Source organism: Eumetopias jubatus, unplaced genomic scaffold (assembly GCF_037043125.1).
Source record: "Eumetopias jubatus isolate StellerSeaLion01/CBP00866 unplaced genomic scaffold, mEumJub1_p1.0 scaffold_17, whole genome shotgun sequence".
NCBI lineage: Eukaryota > Metazoa > Chordata > Mammalia > Carnivora > Otariidae > Eumetopias > Eumetopias jubatus.
The window spans coordinates 68,215,078-68,238,752 of NW_028274823.1; the positions used below are offsets into that span (position 1 = coordinate 68,215,078).

A 23,675-nucleotide genomic window follows, 5' to 3' on the forward strand; every position below is an offset into this window, starting at 1 on the left:
TTTCTTAAAGGGATAGGGTTTTGAAATGACATGTAATTTTTATTCTTCCCAATATCAAATACATCACTTAAGTAATTAATAGAACATTATTCCTGCTTTTAAAATGTCCTCAGACTTAGATTTTAAGATGCAAATGAACAGAAGTATGTGTTAAGATTTTACCTTGTGTTTAAATTTATTGGAGTTCTTGTTCTCTTTCTTATTGAGGTCAATGAAATAGTGTGTAATACGGTCCTTTGACTTTGAATCCATTTCCCATGAAATCTTGAATGAGTCACATGTAATGTTGCTTATTTTAATGTTATGTGGTACAGGAAGTTCTTCCATCTCTGCTATGCCACTGTCTTGTGATTTATTCCCTGCAAGAAAACAATGCACAGGTAGTTTCCAACTAATGTATTTTTCCAGGTTGCAAGGCCATCAGTTGTGTATATATTTTTTTCTTTTTTAATACGATTTTTATTTATTTATTTGAGACAGAAATAGGGAGAGAGAGAGAGTGTGCACAGAGGGAGAGAGGGTGAAGAAGACTCCCCGCTGAGCAGAGAGCCCAATGCAGGCTTGATCCCAGGACCCTGAGATCATGACCTGAGCTGAAGTCAGACGCTTAACCAACTGAGCCACCCAAGGACCTCTGTGTATGTATTTCTGAACTCAACTACCTAATTACTGAGATTTCATTTTTGTTCATGAAATAGTTTGAGTGTTAACGATAGTTAATGCCATTTACAAAGTCATTTTACCAATAAAAAAAAAAAGCAAAACTGAATTAGTCCTTACCACCTCTAAATTTTCAATTTACTTTTCCAATTTTTGCTTTCACAGAATGTAAACAAAAACACTGATAATCCATCTTTCTAATCTATAAAAGATTGGCCTTACATGGTAGACCCAAGAGACCATTTTTCCTATATGAACAACCAATTTTGCTCTAATGTCAGGCGTTTTAAACTATATGAAGTCACAAGTGTTGCTAATGAAAGAATCCAGTCAAATTAAAAAAAGAACATTTCTTTAAAAAAATCTGTGAGTTATCAGTGACAGTCTATAAAAATTACTCTTCCATTTTCCTTTTGTTTTAGATATTTATATATAGAAACAGCATGTGATAGTTATACTATATATACAAATAATATTGAAGACCATTCTCTTACAAGTTATTATGTCAAGGATTATTCTAGGAATCTTTCTGCCCATTGTGTCTTGATCAATTTAATTTTGAGTATTAAAACAATAGATAAAACTAAAAGAGAAAAAAAAAACAATTGCCATGTTGATTGTTATCATTAAAATCTTGAAGAACTGATCTGACATCTGGTTACTTAAAAGACTGTATCCTGCATTTCCAGTTAAAGAAAATGAGAAACTAAAAGAGAAACTTTGGCTTATAGTATAGAGTAGAATAAGATGGATGATTGGTCAAAATAGAAAAAATATAGACCTGCCAAGTTTGTTTCATAGATAGGAAAGAAATACTGAACCAACTTTTACTCTATTTCTCCTTCCTATGTTCTCTTACCCCAAGCCAACATAAAATTGAATGCCCCAGAGGAAAAAAAAATAAATGTAATTGTTATTCATATGATAAAAAGTGGTAGATCATAAATCAGCTACATAACTAGTTCCTTAACAGAATAAAAGAGTAAATCTTGATCAACAAAAATTAGAAACAACAATGAATATTATCTTGTGGCAATATCTTCCATTTCCAGATAAATTGTGTTCTCCTGCTCCCACACTCCCTCTCAATTGTTGATATAAAACTGTTGACAATTGCCAGTCTTATTAAATCTTTTTTTTTTAAGAGTTTATTTTTTGACAGAGAAAGACACAGCAAGAGAGGGAACACAAGCAGGGGGAGTGGGAGAGGGAGAAGCAGGCTTCCCGCAGAGCAGGAAGCCCACGTGGGGCTCAATTCCAGGACCCTGAGATTATGACCTGAGCCGACCTGAGCCCAAAGCAGAGGCTTAACGACTGAGCCACCCAGGTGTCCCTAAATCTTTGACCCATATTTTCTCATCTCAAGCTGTGATGTTGCCAGAGAAACCTGATGGCAATTGAAAACTAATTTCAAAATAAGTTCTTTATTGTCATTTCTTGAACAATACTTTTAAAAATTCTTTTCTTCTTCATACCTTCCCCTCACACCCCAGTCTCTCCGGATTCCCTCTCCATAAAACTCCCACAAAAATTACTCTCTCACTTTCTTTCCTTCTCATCTGGCCTAACAGAATCCCCAAATTGCTTGTGACCTAAATAAAAGCCTTTTAGAAGTCAAGGGAAGGAAAGAAACTAAGTGGAATCCTTTTAATGGACCTGGAAAAGGGAAAGGCAATAAATACTCAAACATTAGTAATTTTTGTTCTATTTAGAAAAGCTCAAAGTTTTTACCTATTATTCTGATTGCAGTTATCTTTAAAATATAAGTAACACTACTGAAAAACTTTCTGGACACTAACAGTAAAAGTTTCTGTAGAACTCGTCTGCATTATGACTCTCCATATAATTTCATAACAACTGGGTGAAAAAATTGTTATTTAAGATCATAGAGAGAAAAAGAAAGCTATTTTGCATTTGACCCAATTTAATGAAAATGCAATTTCAATATATTAACACTAAGATACAAAAGTTTGCTACTTAAACTTCCACTGTTATCGGATTCAACCTTAAAGTTACAAATAATTGATTATTGTCTAGAATATAATACTTTGTTTTACATATTTTTGTCTAATAGTTAAAATTTGAGAAAAAATTTATATTTATTAAAATGTGGAAAGTTTTGTTTAAATCCTATTTTACCATTCAGAATATAAAGCTCAAACCTATGAAGGACTTGTTATATTAAGAAAATCTTTATTTTCAAGCTACTTATCATACTCCCAGTTCTTAACAAAGCCAGTAGATTAACCTCTATGCAGCTTTCTTACTTGCGCAGAACAAGTAAAAAATTTAGTTTAAACCAATCCTATCAGTTTATATGTAACTTCCTTTATCTTCACACTCTGAATCAATTTTTAACTAAGATTTTGAGATAAGTGACAGAAGACAATGATTTTGTCTGTAAAATCAGTGAAACAATAGTGATTCACATGACACTAATATTCAATAACCAGCCAGTACTATCTTAGATCTGTACAATCAAGTGTATTTCTAAATGCAGCTTCTATTTCTTAATAAGACTTCATCTTAAGAATAATTCTAGCTACATTTTTCTACTTTACCTGACAAATAATTCTAAGATCTGTGACTATACTGCTGATTGGTAATACTGAATGGAAAACAAATTAATGATACTTTTATCTGTCCAAAATATGAAAGCTGCTTCTCAGAACAAGCATTTCAAAGGCACTTTTGTAACAAATTCTTTCACTTTTAAAATATTTTTTTTCCTCTGTGCTACATCTATTCATTGTCAGAAAGCATTTTTTGTCTGTATTTTTAATTTTATTAAACTCCCCGAAAACTACCTATTGGGATTTGTATATTAACTCTAGGAACTTTCTAAGATCACTAAAAATCAGAATGTGATACCAATCTTCTTAGAATATTTTAAAATAAAATCTCTAACTTCAATGATTTGTTGCTATACTTTTAGCTAGTTGTTGAATTCAAGTGTCTTCTCATATTGACCCTGACAAATCACTTAATTTGTAAAGCTGGTCAAGGATCCTTAACATACTGCCACTTAGTTATGTGTCCCTTCATATTTATTTTTGTTATTACAACTTTTACTAAGTTGTAATTATCTATATATCAAAAGTATACAACAGAAAAGGTACAAAGATGTAAAAACTAGCTCTTGCCTCAAGGATATAAAATTGGGAAGAATGTGGGAAATGTCATAATAAACTTATGTTATGTGATAACATAATTTAACTGAAAGGCTATATTAAGGGAATCAAATCATGCTTCAGAAAACATGAAACTCTTTGTTTTAGGAGAAGTAAATTTTTAAAAATTGAGATGTCATTGATATATAATATTGCGTAAGTCTTATGTTTACAATTCTGTTGATTTGATACATAAATATATATATATTTATAATTATATATTGCAATATGATTACCACTGTAGAATTAACTAATACTTCCATCGCGTCCCAAATTTAACATTTCCTTTTTGTGGTGAGAACATTTAAGATCTGGTTTCTTAGCAGTTTTGAAGTATACAATATAGTATTGTTAACTGTAACCACAATGCTGTGGGAGAAGCAGAATTTCAACAAGTGAAGACAGTAGTGAAAAAGTTGAGGGCATAGCATTCTAAACGGAGGCAATAGTAAAAGCATTAAGAAACAGTACATCTTCATTTTAGTTAATTCAGCACAGGTAATAGGAAAAAATACTGAATGAGAATGCTAAAAAAGGAGACTAGAAATGTTTCATGGAAGTTGAGGAATTATCTAAGAGAAAAAAACTTATGGTTGATTTAGATGGAGTTCAATATGCAAAATACTGAAGATTAAATTTTATTAAAATGTATTGTCAGACTCATATAATTAGTTCAAATGTGCCCCTCAAACATACCGAGAAAGCAATTTTTAAATATCCATGAGTGTCCAGTATAAATCTACATTTTTAAGAAGATGGCTGAGAAGTACACACAATCTTTGTATTTATTTATTTATTTATTTATTTATTTATTTATTTATATTATACATTTATTTATTTGAGAGAGAGAGAGCATGAATGGGGGGAAGGGGCAGAGGGAGAGGGAAAAGCAGACTCCCTGCTGAGCAGGAAGCTGGAAGGGGGTCTCAATCCCAGGACCTGGAGATCATGACCCGAGCCTAAGGCAGACACTTTAACAGACTGAGGCACCCCACAAGCTCTTTATTTAAAGGACCTTGAGAAGATCTAGACTCACTAAAACATTTTAAGCATACAAAAGAATAGCCCACTTCACGTCTACCTTCGTTATCACATACTTACATCTATGAATATAAAAACCAGTGTTGTTACAGCATTATGAATTTCTATATATCTATATACATTTCTATATGTCAATATATTCTATAAATTATACAATCTATAAGAAATAGAGATCCTTCAAATTTGCTATTTTTCCCCCCTCCCCCTCAAGAATTAGAAAAGCTGTTCTAAACAAACATTACCCATTATAATTCTTAATCCTTTATTTTAGGACCATGTTTCAGAATAGAAATTATGCAACATAATCTTTTTGTCTCATTTATAACATATCTATATGTACTTATCTGTATGAATATATTATACACACATACAATGATACTATATTTTTAATATGTTTATACAGAGATTTAAATTACTTAGCTATCAAAGTCCTTAGCTAAACTCTTTAGAAACTGAGATGTTTTCTTTATATTTATCTTTTTGAAAGATATAGCGGAGGAAAAACTTACTTGGTTATCAAGATTACCTTATGAAGTGTATGACCCAATTTGATTAAGCTAAAAAAAGTTTTATCTTGAATAAAGATTAAAAGTATCACCTGCTTAATAACCTAGATGTACTCTTGCAACAATTGCAATAGAGCATGTTTCTTTTTATTGAGGACCTTTATATTTTTAGCATATTTATTGTACCATGGTCCCTTTGCCCCATCAGTTTTGCTGTGAAAATGAGTGGTTTTTCTTCGTAATATTCTCCCTAGAGCACTACAATAGAAGCCAGTCTAAAATCTTAGTTATAGTAGTTAAAAGAACATAAATTATTCACTTTGAATAAAGTAAGAAAATGGTTTTTTTAAATAATAAAGGTAGTTAGTTTTAATAATAAGCCTCGAGCTATCTTTCTAAGAAAGAAATTGCATGTGTTAGGTTACTTCCCTTAAAAATAGCAACCATGGGGCGCCTGGGTGGCTCAGTTGGTTAAGCAACTGCCTTCGGCTCAGGTCATGATCCTGGAGTCCCCGGATTGAGTCCCGCATCGGGCTCCCTGCTCAGCAGGGAGTCTGCTTCTCCCTCTGACCCTCCCCCCTCTCATGTGCTCTCTCTCTCTCATTCTCTCTTTCTCAAATAAATAAATAAAATCTTTAAAAAAAAATAGCAACCATGGGGCAATTTTCTCATATCTTTTTTCTTTCCTAAAATTTAGTGATAAAAAAATCTGCTACCATAGTACATATAGGAAGATTTATTTTTAAAATTAAAATTATATGTGTACATGTATTTAAATTAATACATATTTTAATAATTTTCATTACAAAGTCAGAGATACAGTCTACTGAGGAAAAAGTACTTTCCTCTTCATAAAACATTAAAATGCTGCAATACTTTTTTATTATTATAACCACTTTTTAAATCCTGCAATGCTTTTAAAGTCATGAAAAAACTAATTAGACAATAATAAAACTAAAAATAGTAACCACAACAAAATGTGAAACTGTTCTATGCCTTATTTACAATAAATTCTTAAAATAAAAAATACTCTTAATGGTAACACTGAATATTGCTGGAATTTTTAGGAAAAAAAACACAAAGAAAATAAAAATCACTTGTAATCTCTATTAACATATTGTACTCAATGTTTTGTAACCTGTTTTTCATTTAACAGACTGTGAACATTTTCACATGACTACACATTATTCTAATCTCGGTGTATTTTATTCTACTAATCAGTCATCCTGATACTGGACATATAGGTTGTTTCCAGTGTTTTCCTATAATAACACTTCAGTCAACTCATTCTAAGTATATTTTTGTATAGATCTATGATTATTTATCTTTGGATAAATCCCAAGAAATGCAAATGATGAATCACATTTGTTTTTGCCAATTTATATTTCCAACTACTCTAAGTGCCTTTTTTTGGCACCCTTATCAATTCCATTTATTGCTATTTGAAATATCCATGTGTTTTGATGGGCAAAAATTGAAACTTTATTTTATCTTAAAAAAGAAAAAAAACACATTGACCTAGACCTTACACCATATACAAAAATTTGCTCAAAACTGAGCAACAGCAATCAGACAACAAAGAGAAATAAAAGGTATTCAAATTGGCAAAGAAGAATTCAAACTCTCTCTTTTCGCAGATGACATGATACTTTATGTGGAAAACCCAAAAGATTCCACCCCCAAATTACTAGAACTCATACAGCAATTCAGTAATGTGGCAGGATATAAAATCAATGCACAGAAGTCAGTTGCTTTCTTATACACTAACAATGCAACTGTAGAAAAAGAAATTAGAGAAACGATTCCATTTACAATAGCACCAAAAACCATAAGATACCTCGGAATAAACCTAACCAAAGAGGTAAAGGATCTATACTCTACGAACTACAGAACACTCATGAAAGAAACTGAAGACACAAAATGAAGGAAAAATATTCCATGCTCATGGATCAGAAGAATAAACATTGTTAAAATGTCTATGCTACCCAGAGCAATCTATAACTTCAATGCCATCCCGATCAAAATTCCAATGACATTTGTCAAAGTGCTGGAACAAACAATCCTAAAATTTGTATGGAATCAGAAAAGACCCCGAATCACCAAGGAAATGTTGAAAAAGAAAAACAAAGCTGGAGGCATCACGCTGCCTGATTTCAAGCTATATCACAAAGCAGTGATCACCAAGACAGCATGGTACTGGCACAAAAACAGACATATAGACCAATGGAATAGAATAGAGAACCCAGATAGGGACCCTCAACTCTACGGTCAAATAATCTTTGACAAAGCAGGCAAAAATATGCAATGGGAAAAAGACAGTTTCTTCAATAAATGGTGCTGGGAAAATTGGACAGCCACATGCAGAAGAATGAAACTCGACCATTCTCTAACACCATACACAAAGATAAACTCAAAATGGATGAAAGAACTCAATGTGAGACAGGAATCCATCAAAATCCTAGAGGAGAACATAGGCAGTAACCTCTTTGACATCGGCCACAGCAACTTCTTTCAAGATACATCTCCAAAGGCTAGTGAAACAAAAGCAAAAATGAACTTTGGGGACTTCATCAAGATAAAACGCTTCTGGCACAGCAAAGGAAACAGTCAACAAAACAAAGAGGCAACCAACAGAATGGGAGAAGATATTTGCAAATGACACTACAGATAAAGGGCTTGTATCCAAGATCTATAAAGAACTTCTCAAACTCAACACCCAAAAAACAAATAATCAAGTCAAAAAATGGGCAGAAGATATGAAAAGACACTTCTCTGAAGAAGACATACAAATGGCTAACAGGCACATGAAAAAATGTTCTCATCATTAGCCATCAAATTCAAATCAAAACCACACTGAGATACCCTTTACACCAGTTAGAATGGCAAAAATGGACAGGGAAAGAAACAACAAATGTTGGAGAGGTTGTGGAGAAAGGGGAACCCTCTTACACTGTTGGTGGGAATGCGAGTTGGTACAGCCACTTTGGAAAACAGTGTGGAGGTTCCTCAAAAATTTAAAAATAGAGCTACCCTATGACCCAGCAATTGCACTCCTGGGTATTTACCCCAAAGACACAGATATAGTGAAAAGAAGGGTCAGATGCACCCCAATGCTCATAGCAGCAATGTCTGCAATCGCCAAACTGTGGAAAGAGCTGAGATGCCCTTCAACAGATGAATGGATAAAGAAGATGTGGTCCATATATACAATGGAATATTACTCAGCCATCAGAAGGGATGAGTACCCAACTTTTATATCAACATGGATGGGATTGGAAGAGATTATGCTAAGTGAAATAAGTCAAGCAGAGAAAGTCAATTATCATACGGTTTCACTTATTTGTGGAACGTAAGGAATAGCATGGAGGACATTAGGAGAAGGAAGGGAAAAATGAAGGGGGGGAAATCGGAGGGAGAGATGAACCATGAGAGACTATGGACTCTGAGAAACAAACAGGGTTTTAGAGGGGAGGGGGATGGGGGTTTGGGTTAGCCCCATGGTGGGTATTAAGGAGGGCACGTACTGCATGGAGCACTGAGTGTTATATGAAAACAATGGATTGTGGATCACCACATCAAAAACTAATGATGTCCCTGGGAGCAAGATGGCGGAGGAGTAGGAGACCTAGATTTCGTCTGGTCTCAGGAATTCAGCTGAATAGGGATCAAACCATTCTGAACACCTACGAACTCAACAGGAGATCGAACAGGAGAGTAGCAACAACTCTCTGAACAGAGAAGCGACCACTTACTGGAAGGTAGGGCGTGCGGAGAAGTGAATCCGAGGCGATAGTCGGGAGGATAGACGGCGGGGGAGGGGCCTCCGCCGGCGCTTCTGGCAAGTGCTAGAGCCACGGAGCACAAAATCGGACCTTTAAGAAGTTGGTTCGGCGGAGGGACGTCGCTGCAGTGGCTAAGCGGGGGGTGGAATCCTCCCGGGACAGTGTGGTCTCAGGACCCTTGGGGTCACAGAGAGACCGGGGGTGCCTGAGTGCGCCAGAGCTCCCAGGTATCAGAGCAGGGAAGCCGGATGCAGAGACGGAGCCGAGGCGCGGGCTCTCAGCTCGGGGTTGCCATAAACTGTGATCTGCGGCCCAGTCGGGGCACGGCTCCCCCAGCAGGGACCCAACAAGCAGCAGATCCGGGGAGACTCCCCTTCCTTCCCGGGGAGGAGCGGTGCGGGAACGCACTGCAGGGATCTGCTGGGTTTGGAGACTCCGCGCGGGGTCGGGTGCCAGAGATAGCAATGCTCGATCACAGGCCGGGTGAGCATGGAGTGCGGCCGGAGACCGGGGACACGGAAGTGACTGCTTTTCTCTGGGGGCACACTGAGGAGCGGGGCCCCGAGTTCTCAGCTCCTCCGAGTGGAGATTGGGAGGCCACCATTTCTGCCCTGGTCCTCCAAAGCTGTACCGAGAGCTTGCAGGGAACAAAAGCTCCTGAGAGCAAACCGGAGCAGCTTCCTTAGCCCGGACCAACAAGGGCGGGGCAATTCCGCCTCCGGCAAAGACATTTGGAAACCACAGCAACAGGCCCCCCCCCCCCAGAAGATCAACACAAACAGCCAGCAAGCCAAAACCAAGTTGATCGATCAAGGAGAATAGGAGAACTCCAGCGCTAGGGGAATACTGCACATAGATTCATGGCTTTTTTTTTTTTTTTTTTTTTACCATGATTCATTATTTCATCAAAGTTAATTTTTGTTGACTGTTTTTTTTTATTTTTCTTTTTCCCTTTTTCAACCAACATCTTATAAATCCCTTTTTTTTAAAAAAAACATTTTTTATTTTTCATTTTTAGAGTCATATTTTATCCCTTCATAGTAGTTACCCTTATTTTTGGCATATATATATATAAGTTGTTCTCTCTTTAAAATTTTGAGGTACAGTTTCTTCTAACAGATCAAAATATACCCTAAATCACTAGTGTATGGCTTTGTTCTAGTCTCCTGCCTGATCACATTCTCTCCCTTTTTCCTTTTTTTTTTTTTTCTTAAATCTTCTTTCTTTTTTCAAACAACTTATCTTACGAAGTCCTTTTATAAAATCTTTTATAATTTTCATCTTTACAGTCATCTTCCATCCCTTCATTGTCTCAACCCTTATTTTGTACATATATGTCTTTCTTCCTTTAAAATTTTAGGAGGCACTTTTTTCTAACAGACCAAAATACGCCCAAAATCTAGTGTGTGGCACTGATCTATGCACTAGCCTGATCATATTTGATCATATTCTGCCTTTTTTGTATTGTTTTGTTTTTGTTTTTATCTTTTTTTTTTCTTTTTCTCTTTCTTTTTTCTTTCTTTCCCTTTCTTTTCCCCTGGTTTCAGGTCTTTTCTGATTTGTATACAGTATATTTGCTGGGGACATTGTAAACCTGTTAGCATTTTGTTCTCTCATTCATCTATTCTCCTCTGGACAAAATGACAAGATGAAAGAAATCACCTCAGCAAAAAGAACAAGAGGTAGTACCGTCAGCCAGGGACCTACTCAATACGGACATTAGTACGATGTCGGACCTAGAGTTCAGAATCATGACTTTAAAGATACTAGCTGGGCTTGAAAAAAGCGTGGAAGTTATTAGAGAAACCCTTTCTGGAGAAATGAAAGAACTAAAATCTAACCAAATCGAAATCAAAAAGGCTATTGATGAGGTGCAATAAAAAATGGGGGCATTAAATGCTAGGATAAATGAGGCAGAAGAGAGAATCAGCGATATAGAAGACAAAATGATGGAAAATAAAGAGGCTGAGAAAAAGAGAGAGAGAAACAACTACAGGATCACGAGGGCAGAATTCGAGAGATAAGTGATATGATAAGACGAAACAACATTAGAATAATTGGGATCCCAGAAGAAGAAGAGAGAGAGAGGGGGGCAGAAGGTATATTGGAGCAAATTATAGCAGAGAACTTCCCTAATGTGAGGAAGGAAACAGGCATTAAAATCCAGGAGGCACAGAGAACCCCTCTCAAAATCAATAAAAATAGGTCAACACCCCGACATCTAATAGTAAAACTTACGAGTCTCAGAGACAAAGAGAAAATCCTGAAAGCAGCTCGGGAGAAGAGATATGTAACCTACAATGGTAGAAACATTAGATTGGCAACAGACCTATCCACAGAGACCTGGCAGGCCAGAAAGGACTGGCAAGATATCTTCAGAACACTAAACGAGAAAAATATGCAGCCAAGAATACTATATCCAGCTAGGCTATCATTGAAAATAGAAGGAGAGATAAAAAGCTTCCAGAACAAACAAAAACTAAAGGAATTTGCAAACACAAAACCAGCCCTCCAAGAAATATTGAGAGGGCTCCTCTAAGCAAAGAGAGAACCTAAAAGCAGCAAAGAGCAGAAACGAACACAGACAACAGACAGTTAACAGTCACCTTACAGGCAATACAATGGCACTAAATTCATACCTTTCAATAGTTACCCTGAATGTAAATGGGCTAAATGCCCCAATCAAAAGACACAGGCTATCAGATTGGATTAAAAAACAAGACCCATCAATATGCTGTCTGCAAGAGACTCATTTTAGACCCAAAGACACCCCCAGATTGAAAGTGAGGGGGTGGAAAACCATTTACCATGCTAATGGACACCAAAAGAAAGCTGGGGTGGCAATCCTTATATCAGACAAACTAGATTTTAAAACAAAGACTGTAATAAGAGATGAGGAAGGACACTATATCCTACTTAAAGGGTCTATCCAACAAGAAGATCTCACAATTGTAAATATCTATGCCCCGAACATGGGAGCAGCCAATTATATAAGGCAATTAATAACAAAAGCAAAGAAACACATTGACAACAATACAATAATAGTGGGGGACTTTAACACCCCTCTGACTAAATGGACAGATCATCTAAGCAAAAGATCAACAAGGAAATAAAGACTTTAAATGACACACTGGACCAAATGGACTTCACAGACATATTCAGAACATTCCATCCCAAAGCAAAGGAATACACATTCTTCTCTAGTGCCCATGGAACATTCTCCAGAATTGATCACATCCTAGGTCACAAATCAGGTCTCAATCGGTACCACAAGATTGGGATCATTCCCTGCATATTTTCAGACCACAATGCTTTGAAACTAGAACTCAACCACAAGAGGAAAGTCGGAAAGAACTCAAATACATGGAGGCTAAAGAGCATCCTACTAAAGAATGAATGGGTCAACCAAGAAATTAAAGAAGAATTAAAAAAATTCATGGAAACCAATGAAAATGAAAACACAACTGTTCAAAATCTTTGGGATACAGCAAAGGCAGTCCTGAGAGGAAAGTATATAGCAATACAAGCCTTTCTCAAGAAACAAGAAAGGTCTCAAATACACAACCTAACCCTACACCTAAAGGAGCTGGAGAAAGAACAGCAAATAAAGCCTAAACCCAGCAGGAGAAGAGAAATCATAAAGATCAGAGCAGAAATCAATGAACTAGAAACCAAAAGAACAGTAGAACAGATCAACAAAACTAGGAGCTGGTTCTTTGAAAGAATTAACAAGATTGATAACCCCCTGGCCAGACTGATCAAAAAGAAAAGAGAAATGACCCAAATCAACAAAATCATGAATGAAAGAGGAGAGATCACAACCAACACCAAAGAAATACAAACAATTATAAGAACGTATTATGAGCAACTCTATGCCAGCAAATTAGATAACCTGGAAGAAATGGGTGCATTCCTAGAGATGTATCAACTACCAAAATTGAACCAGGAAGAAATAGAAAACCTGAACAGACCTATAACCACTAAGGAAATTGAAACAGTCATCAAAAATCTCCCAAGAAACAAAAGCCCAGGGCCAGATGGCTTCCCAGGGGAATTCTATCAGACATTTCAAGAAGAATTAATACCTATTCTCCTGAAACTGTTCCAAAAAATAGAAATGGAAGGGAAACTTCCAAACTCATTTTATGAGGCCAGCATTACCTTGATCCCAAAACCAGACAAAGACCCCATCAAAAAAGAGAATTACAGACCAATATCCTTGATGAACATGGATGCAAAAATTCTCACCAAAATACTAGCCAATAGGATCCAACAGTACATTAAAAGGATTATTCACCACGACCAAGTGGGATTTATCCCTGGGCTGCAAGGCTGGTTCAACATCCGCAAATCAATCAACGTGATACAATACATTAACAAAAGAAAGAACAAGAATCATAGGATCCTCTCAATAGATGCAGAAAAAGCATTTGACAAAGTACAGCATCCTTTCTTGATCAAAACTCTTCAGAGTATAGGGATAGAGGGTACATACCTCAATATCATAAAAGCCATCTATGAAAAACCTACAGCGAATATCATTCTCAATGGGGAAAGGCTGAGAGCTTTTCCCCTAAGGTCAGGAACGCGGCAGGGATGTCCACTCTCACCACTGCTATTCAACATAGTATTAGAAGTCCTAGCCACCTCAATCAGACAACAAAAAGAAATCAAAGGCATCCAAATCGGCAAAGAGGAAGTCAAACTCACACTCTTTGCAGATGATATGATACTGTATGTGGAAAACCCAAAAGACTCCACCCCAAAACTGCTAGAACTCATACAGGAATTCAGTAAAGTAGCAGGATATAAAATCAATGCACAGAAATCAGTGGCATTCCTATACACCAACAACAAGACAGAAGAGAGACAAATCAAGGAGTCGATCCCATTTACAATTGCACCCAAAACCATTAGATGCCTAGGAATAAATCTAACCAAAGAGGCAAAGGATCTGTACTCAGAAAGCTATAAAATACTCATGAAAGAAATTGAAGAAGACACAAAGAAATGGAAAAACGTTCCATGCTCATGGATTGGGAGAATCAACATTGTGAAGATGTCAATGCTACCTAGAGCAATCTACACATTCAATGCAATCCCCATCAAAATACCATCCACTTTTTTCAAAGAAATGGAACAAATAATCCTAAAATTTGTATGGAACCAGAAGAGACCCAGAATAACCAGAGGAATACTGAAAAAGAAAAGCAAAGCTGGCGGCATCACAATTCCGGACTTCCAGCTCTATTACAAAGCTGTCATCATCAAGACAGTATGGTACTGGCACAAAAACAGACACATCGATCAATGGAACAGAATCGAGAGCCCAGAAATGGACCCTCAACTCTATGGTCAACTTATCTTTGACAAAGCAGGAAAGAATGTCCAATGGAAAAGAGACAGTCTCTTCAACAAATGGTGTTGGGAAAATTGGACAGCCACATGCAGAAGAATGAAACTGGACCATTTCCTTACACCACACACAAAAATAGACTCCAAATGGTTGAAAGACCTAAACGTGAGACAGGAGTCCATCCAAATCCTAAAGGAGAACACAGGTAGCAACCTTTTCGAACTTAGCCGCAGCAACTTCTTCCTAGAAACATCGCCAAAGGCACGGGAAGCCAGGGCAAAAATGAACTATTGGGATTTCATCAAGATAAAAAGCTTTTGCACAGCAAAAGAAACAGTCCACAAAACCAAAAGACAACCGACAGAATGGGAGAAAATATTTGCAAATGACATATCAGATAAAGGGCTAGTATCCAAAATCTATAAAGAACTTATCAAACTCAACACCCAAAGAACAAATAATCCAATCAAGAAATGGGCAGAAGACATGAACAGACATTTCTCCAAAGAAGACATCCAAATGGCCAACAGGCACATGAAAAAGTGCTCAACATCGCTCGGCATCAGGGAAATCCAAATCAAAACCTCAATGAGATACCACCTCACACCCGTCAGAATGGCTAAAATTAACAAGTCAGGGAACGACAGATGTTGGCGGGGATGTGGAGAAAGGGGAACCCTCCTACACTGTTGGTGGGAATGCAAGCTGGTGCAACCCCTCTGGAAAACAGTATGGAGGTTCCTCAAACAGTTGAAATTAGAGCTACCGTTTGATCCAGCAATTGCACTACTGGGTATTTACCGCAAGATACAAATGTAGGGACCCGAAGGGGTACGTGTACCCCAATGTTTATAGCAGCAATGTCCACCATAGCCAAACTGTGGAAAGAGCCAAGATGCCCATCGACAGATGAATGGATAAAGAAGAGGTGGTATATATACACAATGGAATATTATGCAGCCATCAAAAGGAATGAGATCTTGCCATTTGCAACGACGTGGATGGAACTGGAGGGTGTTATGCTGAGTGAAATAAGTCAATCAGAGAAAGACATGTATCACATGACCTCACTGATATGAGGAATTCTTAATCTCAGGAAAGAAACTGAGTGTTACTGGAGTGTTTGGGGGTGGGAGGGATGGGGTGGCTGGGTGATAGACATTGGGGAGGGTATGTGCTATGGTGAGTGCTGTGAATTGTGTAAGACTGTTGAATCACAGTTCTGTACTTCTGAAACAAATAATGCAACATATTTTAAGAAAAAAGAAAAAGAAGAAGATAACAGGAGAGGAAGAAAAGAGGAGTATGTCAGAGGGGGAGACGAACCATGAGAGATGATGGACTCTGAAAAACAAACTGAGGGTTCTAGAGGGGAGGGGGGTAGGGGGATGGGTTAGCCTGGTGATGGGTATTGAGGAGGGCACGTTCTGCATGGAGCACTGGGTGTTATGAACAAACAATGAATCATGGAACACTGCACCAAAAACTAATGATGTAATATATGGTGATTAACATAACAATAAAAAAATTAAAAAAAAAACTAATGATGTATTGTATGGTGACTAACATAACATAATAAAATTAAAAAAAATAAAATGTAAAACATAAAAATCATAAAGCTTTTTGAAAAAGAACAAAAAACAATAGCAAATCTTTGGGACCTAGTCTAAGTGAAGAGTTCTTAGACTTAGACCAAAGGCACAATCCATAAAAGGAAAAACATTTAGATCCTCCCACCCATCAGTCCTCCCACCTACTTGAAGTGTCCTTCTACCATTGTGTTTCAGCTCATTTCTCTTCAGGTCTCTAAAACATTTTGCCTTCTATATCTTGATGCCACTGTGTATGTGTGTGTGTGTATTTATATTGCATAAAAATATAAATATACTTATTTTAAGTATCAAAAGTTATACACACACTTACAGACTATATATAGCACCATTTGCACTCAAGAGAAATGTAAATATAAAGATGAAGTATTAAATCATAACTCCATAAAATTAACTGTAGTACATACTGCACTACTAATAATTTCATAGCCACCTTCTTTTGCTATTGCGGTGAGCTCAAGTGTTGCAAGTATATGCTTTAAATGCTGTATGATGCTAATCATCTCCACATGAGCATTTTGTATCTCCACTAAATTGAATATTGCAATAAAAAGTGATCTCTTGCAGTTCTCAAGTATGTTTCATTGTGCTTACTGCAATACTGTAAACCTTGAATAACACCATGAGACCCATATGAAGTGCCGTTAACGATGCTGGAAGTGTTCCCAAAAAGCAGAGAAATGTCATGACATTACAAGAAAAAGTTGAATTGCTTTATATGTACTGTAGATTGTGATCTGTAGCTGTGGTTGCCTACCATTTTTAAAATAAATAAATCTAGTGTAAGAACCATTGTAAAACAAAAAAAAAAAAGGAGAAGAAAGAAAATGAAATTCATGAGACTGTCACTGCAGCTACACTAGCAGGCATGAAAACCTTGCACTTTTTATGATTCTTTTTAATCTCCTATTGAAAATGCAGCTTTTATGTGGGTGCAGGATTGTGATAAGAGAGGCATATCTATAGAATCTACCATAATTCAAGAAAAAACTATATGACAACTTAAAGCAGAAGGAAGGTGAAGGATCTAAAGCTAGAGAATTTACTGCCAGCAAAAGATGGTTTGATAATTTTAGAAAGAGGTTTAGCTTAAAAAAATGTCTATGTCACAGGAGAGGCAGCTTCTGCCAACCATGTGGCAGCAGATAAGTTCCCAGATGCCATTACAAAAATCACTAAAGAGAAAAGATATATGCCTGAACAGGTCTTTAATGCAGATGAAAGTGCCTTACTCTGGAAAAAACAATGCCACAAAGGACATTATTAGCAAGGGAGAGAAGTGAGCATCAGGATTTAAGGTAGGAAGAAACAGGTTAACAAATGCAGTTGGGGTTATAATCAGGATTGCCCTTATCATTAAGCTGCTAACTCCCAAGTTTTAAATGGAAACGATAAATACCAGCTGCCAGTCTTTTGGTTGCACAATAAGAAGGCTTGGACAATGCAAACTCTTTCTCTGGATTGGTTCTATTGATGCTTTGTCCTTGAAGTCAGGAAGTACCATGCCAGTAAGGGATTATTTTTTAAAGTTCTCTTGATATTCAATAATGTTGCTAGCCACCCCAACCCCATGAATTCAACACCAAAGTCTACTTGCTCCCAAACACAATGTCTCCAATTTAACCTCTAGATGAGGGTTTCATAAGGACCTTTAAGGCTCATTACACCCAGTACTGTGTGAAAAAGATTGTCAATACTATGGAAGAGAACACCGATAGAAAATCATGCATGGCTGGAAAGATTACACAATTAAAAATATCATCATTGTTATAGGAAAAGCTGTGAGGTCATTAAAACCACCAAGCTCAAAAACATAAATTCCTGCTACAGAAAACTGTGTCCAGATGTTGTATATGACTTTACATGATTTATGATAGCTAATCAAGAAAATCATGAAAGAGATTGTGGACATGACAAAAAAGTTGGGGGGTAAAGGATGTCAAGATATGGATATCGGAGAAATTCAAGAGCTAACAAACACCAGAGGAAGTAGCAGAAGACAACTTGATAGAGATGAGAGCTTCTTAACCAGTGTCAATGAGGAAGAAGATGTAGAAAAAGCAGTGCCAGACAGAAGTCAGTTGCATTTCAATATACTAACAATGAAGCAGAAGAAAGAGAAATCAAGGAATCGATCCCATTTACAATTGCACCAAAAAATATAAAATACTGAGGAATAAACCTAACCAAAGAGGTAAAGGATCTGTACTCTGAAAACTATAGAACACTTTTGAAAGAAACTGAGGAAGACACAAAGAAATGGAAAAACATTCCATGCTCATGGATTAGAAGAACAAATATTCTTAAAATGTCTATGCTACCCAAAGCAATCTACACATTCAATGCAATCCCTATCAAAATACCATCAACATTTTTCACAGAGCTGGAACAAAGAATCCTAAAATTTGTATGGAACCAGAAAAGACCCTGAATAGCCAGAGGAATGCTGACGAAGAAAACCAAAACCAGAGGTGTCACAATTCCAGACTTCAAGCTGTATTACAAAGCTGTAATCATCAAGACAGCATGGTACCGGCACAAAAACAGACACATAGATCAATGGCACAAAACAAAGAACCCAGAAATGGACCCTCAACTCTATGGTTAACTAATCTCTGACAACGCAGGAAAGAATATTCAATGGAAAAAAGACAATCTCTCAGTCTTTTCAACAAATGGTGTTGGGAAAATTGGACAGCCACATGCAGAAGAATGAAACCGGACCACTTTCTAACACCATATACAAAAAATTAAACTCAAAAAGGATGAAAGGCCTAAATGTAAGACAGGAATCTATCAAAATCCTAGAGAACACAGGCAGCAACCTCTTTGACCTTGGCAGCAGCAACTTCTTGTTAGACACGTCTCCAAAGGCAAGGGGGAAAAAAAGCAAAAAATGGACTATTGGGATTTCATCAGGATAAAAAGCTTTTGCACAGCAAAGGAAACAGTCAACAAAACTAAAAGGCAACCTACAGAATGGAAGAAGATATTTGCAAATGACTTATCAGATAAAGGGCTAGTATCAAACTCAACACCCAAAAAGCAAAAAAAAATCCTGTCAAGAAATGGGCAGAAGACATGAACAGGCATTTCTCCAAAGAAGACATAAAAATGGCTGAGAGACACATGAAAAAATTCTCGACATCACTCAGCATCAGGGAAAGAGAAATCAAAACCACAATGATACCACCTCCACCAGTCAGAATGGCTAAAATTAACAACTCAGGAAAAAACAGATGTTGGTGAGGATGCAGAGAAAGGGGAACTCTCTTATACTGCTGGTGGGAATGAAAACTGGTGCAGCCACTGTGGAAAACAGTATGGAGTTTCCTCAAAAAGTTAAAAATAGAACTACCCTACAACCCAGCAATTGCACTACTAGGCTTGTATCCAAAGGATGCAAACAGTGAATCAAAGGGGACACATGCACCCCAATGTTTATAGCAGCGATGTCCACAATAGCCAAACTATGGAAAGAACCCAGATGTCCACCAACAGATGAATGGATAAAGAAGATGTGGTACACACACACACACACACACACACACACGAGATATTAGTCATCCAAAAGAATGAAATCTTGCCATTTGCGATGATGTGGGTGGAAATAGAGGGTATCATGTTAAGCATAATAAGTCAGTCAGAGAAAGACAAATACCATATGATTTCACTCATATGTGAAATTTAAGAAACAAAACAGATGAACATAGGGGAAGAGAAGGAAAAATAAAATAAGATGAAAACGGGGAAGCAAACCATAAGAGACTTAACTCTAGGAAACAAACTGAGGTTTGCTGGAGGGGAGATGGGTGGTAGGATGGGGTAATTGGGTGATGGGCATTAAGGAGGTCACTTGATGCAATGAGTACTGTGTGTTATATGCAACTGATGAATCACCAAATTCTACCTCTGAAACTAATAATATAGTATATGTTAACTAAATTGAATTTAAACAAAAAAATTTTTTTAAGTAGTGCCAGAAAACAAATAGACATTAGACAATCTGGCAGAAGGGTTCTGATTATTCAAGACTTTTGACTTCTTTTTTGACAATGGACCCTTCTATAATAGATATGGACACTGAAAAAAAGCAAATGGTAGAAGAAGGATTGGTACTATATACAGAAACATTTTCAGAAAAATGTAAAGGCAAAAAGTCGAACAGAAATTATAATGTACTTCTATGAAGTTACACCAGGTGTGCCTGCCTCTCCTGCTTCCCTTCTACCTCCTACACATCTGCCACTCCTGAGACAGCAAAACCAATCCCTTGTCTTCCTTAGCCTATTCAGCATGAACACAAAGATGAGGACTTTTATGATGATCTCCTTCCACCTAATGAAAATTGAATCATCCCACTAGCCAGTTAAAAACCTATGTTGCATGTAAATATCCTTGTGCGAAAATCTAATAACTGTACTGCAAGAAGTGTATGAGATATTCTGTGTCTCATTGCCTAAGTATCATGTAGAACACTGTGTACAAGATTTGTACAGATGTAGACAGCCTATCCTTACATGGGCATAAGGAGAGTGATACTTAATATAAAATTAATAGTGTGTTAGCTTTCCTACTGTTTTATAACTTTACTTTTAAAGAATTACATTACCATACAATATGCCCCCTCTCATAATTGGAGAAACTGATGATAGGCATTAGCCTATCATCACAGGAAGTTTTTTTTAATGTAACAATGTTCCCAACATTGTATTATGAAAATAACTGTAATAGTGTATGCCATAAAAATTTTATAACGATTCATCATTGTACAGGCTAGGCTGCTATGAAGTAATTGTATTGATTATACTGTACTACCATAAAGTAATCATATTTACTTCTTCATTATCAATGCATGAATCATTATACCTGTAAATAAATACAAATTTCTTTTTCACATTATCCTTTGATTTTTGATGTCTAGTGTTAGTAAGTATAACATCTACAGAGTTTTATATCACATAAGACAAAATTGATGTAGATACTGATAGACAATTCATCTTGTAAACAGACTACATAAACTTACGTTATCAATATATTCATACAATATTTTATTTTTTTTAAAGATTTATTTATTTGAGAGAGAGTGAGAATATGAGCGGGGGGAGGGACAGAGGGAGAAGCAGACTCTCCACAGAGGCAGGAGCCGGACGTGGGGCTCAATCCCGGGACTCCGGGATCATGACCTGAGCGGAAGGCAGACGCTTAAACAACTGAGCTACCCAGGCACCCCAGTATAATACTTTAAATGTCTTTTCTTTATTTTATGATTTTCTTTTTTCTTTTCTTTTTTAAAGAGAGAGAGAGCATGAGCAATCAGGGGTGGGGAGGGGCAGAGGGGAGGGAGAAAGAAAATCCCAAGTAGGCTCCACACCTGGCATGGAGCCCATCACAGGGTTTGATCTCACAACCCTGAGATCATGAGCTGAGCCTAAATCAAGAGCCTAGACTTAACCGACTTCCACCAAGGTGCCCCTACCTTATGATTTTCTTAATAACAATTTCTTTCTGCTAGCTTACTTTATTGTAAGAATACATTACATAATACATATTGCATACAAAATACGTATTAACTGTTTATGTTATTCTTAAGGCTTCTGGTCAATAGTAGACTATTAAGATTTTGGGGAGTTAAAAGCCACTACGGGGAGGGGCAAATGGGTGGCTCAATCAGTTAAGATTAAGTCAGTTGACTCTTGATTTCAGCTCAGGTCATGATCTTATAAGGTTGTGAGACTGAGCCCTACTCCATGCTCCTCTTGCCCCATGCTCAGTGCGGAGTCACTTTGAGATTCTCTTCCTCTCCTGCTGCCCCTCCCCCCACAGGTGCGTGTGCACATGTGTGCGCTAATAATCTTTTTCTTTTTCAAAAAAAAGTTACTATGTGGATTTTCGACTGCACAGGAGGTCTTGCCCCTAAACCCCACATTGTTCAAGAGTCAACTGTGTATATAATAGTTATATCTTCATTGAAAAATATAGCTTTTTAAATTAAGAATGACTATCTTAATAAATGTAATATATACTTTTAAATAATTTGTACCCTGCTTTATTTCAATTTGCATATATATATAGAATCTTTGTTCACCCCTGAATCTTATTTTTTGCTTTGGTGTGTTTGTATGTGTATGTGTGTATTTTTTTTTTTAAGTGTGCTCCACACCCAACATGGGGCTTGAACTCACGATTCCAAGATCAAGAGTCTTATGCTTTACTGACTGAGCCAGCCAGGCACCCACTTATTTTTTGTTTTAAATATTTTTCAGTAACTTTTAGGTGTATCTTCTGAATTTTCACTCAATTTGAGAAATTATGCCTTTTATTAGAAATATTTGATTTACATTTACGCTTGTTACCTATGAGATCTTCTTTTATGTTTTATATATTTTATTCTTCCTTACTATTCCTTTGGTTCTATCTTTCACTATATGGACTCTATTTTCTTTGGAATCTCTTTTCTCTAGTAATTTGGACGTTATAAATCCCATTTTTTGTTCTACTAGAAGTTACATTTCTCCAGTATCAAGGGTGAAACAAATATCTCTTAAAACCTTCTATATGTAAAATAAAGAAATAGAGGTATTTTTACTTTTGAATTTTTGATGATGTACTCTAGTTTTCAGAGCCACCATATTTTAAATTTTTACAAAAATGAAATATTTCCTCAAAATAATGATATTTACATTATGTGACATATTCTATTTACAATTCTTTGGGTTTTATTACCTCAAATGGTTTTGCTATTCAGTGTCAATCCTTTAAACATGACCTCTCCAATCTTGAGTTACTTATTTTGATTTTCTTTTAGTTGGCTGAAACAGATGTTCTAATGATTTGTTTCCAAGATCAGGAAAGGATTTCATGAATACTGTGTTTCCAAAAATGTTTTTGCTATTGTCTTTTCCATATGAGTATCTGAATTAAATACAGAATTTTTTGCCTAAAATTTTTGTAGCTATTGTTCTACCACTACCTTGTTTTCTGGCATTAAAAGTTGTTGAGAAGTTTGGGGCTGGTCTGATTTTTCTTCACTTAATCTAACCTGTTTTACTCCCACTTTTCAACATGATTTTTAATATTATACTTATAATTCAAAAAACGGTTGGATCAAGACCAAAATCCTATGTGTGATCTTTCAGATCCAATCATAGATAATTACAAGGCTTTGCTTGGCAGACCTCATGGGGACACTACTCTCCATATATTAGATTCAGTGCACAGTTAGTGCATTACCATTTTCTGGAAGGAGCTGCAGTCAAGGACTCAGGCTCCCCTGCCACTGACAGCCATCACCATATGTACATCAGCATTCCTAGTCCAGGTGCCTCCTTTACCAAGCACTTCCCCAAAACCTCCTTATGGAGGGCAATGCCTCGACACTCTTCTCCACTCTAACTTGGTTCTTTTCCAGTCCTAGCCATTTGCCCTGTCCTCATTTCCCTTTATAAAGTAGCAGGAATCTTTTACTTGGAGCTCCTCAGCAGTGCGGTATTTCCACCATTTCCCTACCCACCCCTAGTCTGTGCTATATCTAACCTGACTCTTGGCTG

The 23,675-nt window shown here is 36.7% G+C and overlaps 1 protein-coding gene across 2 annotated transcripts in view; it reads right to left on the reverse strand.

Annotated features, from left to right (window-relative positions):
- Positions 1-23,675, reverse strand: part of PHYHIPL (phytanoyl-CoA 2-hydroxylase interacting protein like) — an 89,878-nt gene that overhangs the window by 17,764 nt on the left and 48,439 nt on the right. The window contains exon 2 of one of the 2 annotated variants that reach the window (XM_028124010.2): positions 163-359. In XM_028124010.2, coding sequence (XP_027979811.1) covers positions 163-359 — 197 coding nt within the window. Of the gene's footprint in view, positions 1-162; positions 362-23,675 lie in introns of both variants that reach the window. The other variant, XM_088019919.1, reaches the window with a different exon arrangement.